The sequence below is a fragment of the Populus nigra genome, chromosome 3 (assembly GCF_951802175.1).
Source record: "Populus nigra chromosome 3, ddPopNigr1.1, whole genome shotgun sequence".
In the NCBI taxonomy this organism is placed as follows: Eukaryota; Viridiplantae; Streptophyta; class Magnoliopsida; order Malpighiales; family Salicaceae; genus Populus; species Populus nigra.
This window is the reverse complement of record NC_084854.1, coordinates 5,327,089-5,331,641: the sequence shown is the minus strand read 5'-3', so window position 1 is coordinate 5,331,641 and position 4,553 is coordinate 5,327,089. Positions and strand designations below refer to the sequence as shown.

The window sequence follows — 4,553 nt, the reverse complement described above, 5'->3', positions numbered from 1 at the left end:
TTTATAATTTCATAAATAACATAAAATGAATTAAGAAAACATAATTGTAACACTCAAAACTGAAAATTATATCAATATTAATAAAATATCTAATTATAAAACACAACACATATAGTTATAAATTAAAATTCAAGATTTATTAATTCAATAATGAAATCTATAAAACTAAGAGACAATGTGAGGCTATCTAGGCCTGGAAAGGCTGTTTAGGTTAGCGGTTTGCAACGAAAAAACAATAAAAAGACTCATTGAGACAAGGAAAAGATGATTTTGGTGGGTGATTGAAGGCTATTTCAATTAAGCGATAGAAAACTGGTTTGGGTAAAGGTTTTGAGGTTCTTAGGATTTTTTTCTCTGTATGCCCGAGAACCATGGAGAACAAATAGAGGATTACATATTCATTGTAACCAATATTTTAATTCGCAATTGTATTATATAATCGTTAGTCATGAGAATTACAATTATATTAAACTTGTGATTTTAAATCGCAGTTTATAATAAAATCACAATTCAGAATAATAGTTATATTTAAAAACATGATTATAAATTGTGGTTATGTTAAACTATATTATTTTTCAAAACCCTTTCTAATAACAGTGTTAATTTTGTTTTGTTTTTTTTAAATCGAGGGAGCCCTCCGGTTCTGGTTTAAAATGGAAAGTGGAGGACCCCACTGTCACGTCACCTATTAAGAAGACAAATGAGGTTTGCTTATAAAATCTCCTCTAATCCCCTCTCCGCCAATCATCCTCCTCCTCTCACGTGGGCATTTAGTATACTATAGTCCTTCTCCCACGTGGGCATTTGGACCCCACTTTATCATGACCTCGTATATTGATTATTTTATTGTAAACCAGTGATCAAGTCCTTAATTTGCTCATTGTAACCTGCCTCCTGCTGCTACCCCTTTTTTCTATTCCATTTCCATCGCCGTTATCATCAACCCCTTTGGCTTTCTTTGATCTACTCCCTTCTCTCTCTCTCTCTCTCTCTCTCTCTCTCTCTCTCTTCCTTCTTTTTTCCTGATGTCTTTTCTTTGCCCTTCTCTGTTCTAGTTGTTTTCTTCTGATCGATCTTGGTATATTCAGGCTTGTTCTGCCTCCAGAATCGTGATTTAATTTCTTGATCATAAAAGATAGAGTAGGGTGTGTATATATATATTGTTTGTAGCTACTAGTTCCATACATACATATTTATATAAAGAGAGAGGAGGACATGGGTGATTCTTCTGCTTCATACATCCACATGGTATTTGGAGAATTATTAATTTGATCAATAGTATCTTTTCTTCTTTCTTTCTTTCTTTCTTTTTTTGCATGGAATTAAGCTATATTCATAAGGTATATGTATGTGATTGATGGTCTTGCAGGTGCACCATCTAATAGAAGAGTGCATCATATTCAACATGAGCAAAGAAGAGTGCATGGAAGCTCTGTCCAAGCATGCTGACATCAAACCTGTCATTACTTCCACAGGTACCAGTAGCCATCTTCTTTTCTTTACCCAGTAGTACTTGCACAAAGGCACACTAGCTGACTAACACATGCTAGCTAAACTTAGCAAGGTAATTAATTATACAGCCATTTGGAGTAATTAACTTGTGTCTGTGTGTGTGTTAAATATCCCAACAGTATGGAAGGAGTTGGAGAAAGAAAACAAGGAGTTCTTCGAGGCCTACGAGAAGAGGAGAGGAGAGAAAGCTGTTCAAGAAGGGGATAAAAGCACGGGATCCAAGACATGAGTAATTCTCATCTCATCTTTCCAGGTTAATGGAGTAAATAGCATCAGCAGCAGCTGCTGCCGCTAAAACTTGATAGTCAAATTAATAAATAACACTGTATTTTGGCTAGAATCTTCGAGTTTGCTATCTGGCCAAACAGTAGCTGCCCCAGCTAGCAGCAGCCTGAAGGTTCTTTCAGTAATATGCATGGCAACTCTAGGGCAGATTAATATTTAGATAGCAATCCTAGTAAAAATAAGAAGAAAAAAAGCTCCTCTCCAAAATATCATAAGATCAGGCGCCGTACGGTCCTAAAGCGAAATGGACTGCCAAAACGGCGTAGTGTAGCTAGTCCTGTTTTGATGTAATATTGGGAATTGCGTGTCAGCATGTGGGAGCAGTATGCGGCCAGGGGGTTGCATGGAACCATGACACGTTGTGTTAACGTGGCACCGCCCTCTTGACCTCTCTCTTCTATAACGTCTGCGTCCGCTCGCCTCTGGCTCCCTCTGCTTTGTAAATTTTTTTATTTAGCTACCCAATGAAATTTGTTGTGTTGCAATTTGCATGTATATTTGCTCTCATCTTTCTTTAGAAGTTTATTTAAAAATATATTCAAATTATATTTTAAAAAATATATATTTTAAAATAAAATAGATAATGTTTAGTTTGTTTTTTTGGTGAAAAATATTTTAAATGTTTATCACCAAAAAAACAAACTAAAAATGATCTATCGTGAATCAATATCGAAAAAGAACAAAGAATTGGGGGACCGTTTGGAAGGTCATGGGTGGTCATTGTCGGAAGCTTTTCGGCATTGGTTTTTTTGATCAATTAATTAGCTACATAGCTGAACGATCCTCTGGGGAGTGACGGCAACAGTCGTTATCGTACCATTTGATGGTAAGTCTACGGTGAGCAATGTCTGATATTATTTTTTTCCGACAATAAAGAATATTCTTGAATCAACTAGTTAATTAGGAATGGATTGTTTTTCTTAATAATCTTAAAAAACGTATTTCCACATGCATCAATATGGTATATTTAGATATTTTTCAAATTAATACTTGTACAAAATCTTAATCCAAAATCTTCTTAATCAGCAGGTCCACGAAGGTTACAGTGTCAAATAATTAAGAGTCACGATCCATGAATGATGAATCCCTACAACTACGATTTCTTAGCAGGTCCGTCGCTAGTATTTTCCCACGAGCCTGGGTAGCATCGTGCTCTGAATCTTGGCTCGCCAAGTCAAAAACAAACTCTTTGCGGGTGGGGACCAGCCAGCCTCTGCGGAACAAGACAAGAGGGAAGACAACAACATCTAGAATAACAGTGTTTTGAAATTTTGATTATAGTTGTTTTTTTAAAATAATTTAAAAATATAAAAATATATTAATTAAAAATTAAAAAAATTAAACTTGTTTAAAAAACATTTTTAAAATATGATATCAAAGAATTACTTGAAACTCGGAAGAGTATGTGGTTACTCTAGTTTGCCCTATTAATTAATTTTCTAATTACTTGAGCATATTCTTGGGCAAATTCCAGGATTACTTGCTATGATAATAATTAATACATACGTGTTAAAGAAATAACCAATGCTATTATTAATACAAGGCCATGCTCAAGTTTCAAAAATATTTTTGAAAATATTTATTATGTTAAATTAAATTGTTTTAGTATTTTTAAATTATTTTATTAGAATATATTGATGTTAAAAATAATTATTATTTTAATAAAAAATATTATTTTAAAAAATAACTATTATAGTACGGAATCATAAAATGACATCTCAAATCAGGGGCAGCTGCACCCACCACTTTCCTCTCTAGGATATAATAAATTGCTTTATGAGTTGGCAATTACAATCAATCATTTGCAATTGTAATAATTTAAATAATTAGTTAATTACAAAGGGCGAGGGCAGATTTTTATGATACATTCGTCTATAACTTGAAACAGTACTATAACTAGTTTATCGCTCCTGCGTTTAAAATATTATGATTTTAATTAAAACATGTAATTAATTTTGATTTTATAAAAAAAAATGTTTCTTTATATATATATATATATATATATATATATATATATTGACACCTGGCTATATATCATATACTCTCATCATATTCAATAGCGGTGGACCGGGAAGGCACCCAAAAACAATTCAAGGTACACTATGAATAACAGCCCAAAAGCAAGATAACAGTTTTACATGATACATGTAAATATCTTTTCATGGGCTCGAGGAATGCATCTAATTATTTGCTGTAGTTTATTATTAAGGAATTGGAAAAACATGGATGGATGCTGTCGGCAGGTGTGTGTGTGTGTGTAAATGTAGATTTGTTGTTAAAATTATGAATTGAATTATAAAATTATATAATTTTATGAGTGAATATGTATCTAATAAATAAATTTAAAATAAAAACTTGAAAATTAATAAAACCAGACGTATAAAATTAATAAGCTCGATCAAAATTATATAAGATCGTGATTTTTCACTTGATTTTATGACTTTGTAGAGGTATAAATAAATCCAAATCAACACCGTTCTCAACCTTAGCCTTCTTGCTAAAAGTGAAATGAAGAAGTAAAAAACAAAAGAAGACATTTAAATTTCTATTTCTATTTCCAATTGCAAGTTCATTCTCATCAAACCCACTTCTTGCCAGGTTAGCTCTCTTTGCCTACCCTGTAAAAAACAAAAGAAAGTTTGTGTTTCTTGCGGTAATTCTTTGAATTTGGAGAATATGGCCGATCAAAATCACTATTGTCTGTGTTGATTCTTGAACCTCTTTTTTTTTAAAAAATAAAATTATAATGTCATGAT

General features: G+C 32.5%; 1 protein-coding gene across 1 annotated transcript; it reads left to right on the top strand.

Annotated features, from left to right (window-relative positions):
* The first annotated feature begins 885 nt into the window (after positions 1 to 885).
* On the top strand, positions 886 to 2,292 carry LOC133687759 (uncharacterized). Its single transcript, XM_062107067.1, has 3 exons — positions 886 to 1,248; positions 1,370 to 1,475; positions 1,632 to 2,292. The coding sequence occupies exons 1-3, from the start codon at positions 1,216 to 1,218 to the stop codon at positions 1,739 to 1,741; spliced, it is 249 nt and encodes an 82-aa protein (XP_061963051.1). The 5' UTR covers positions 886 to 1,215; the 3' UTR covers positions 1,742 to 2,292.
* Positions 2,293 to 4,553: the final 2,261 nt, after the last annotated feature.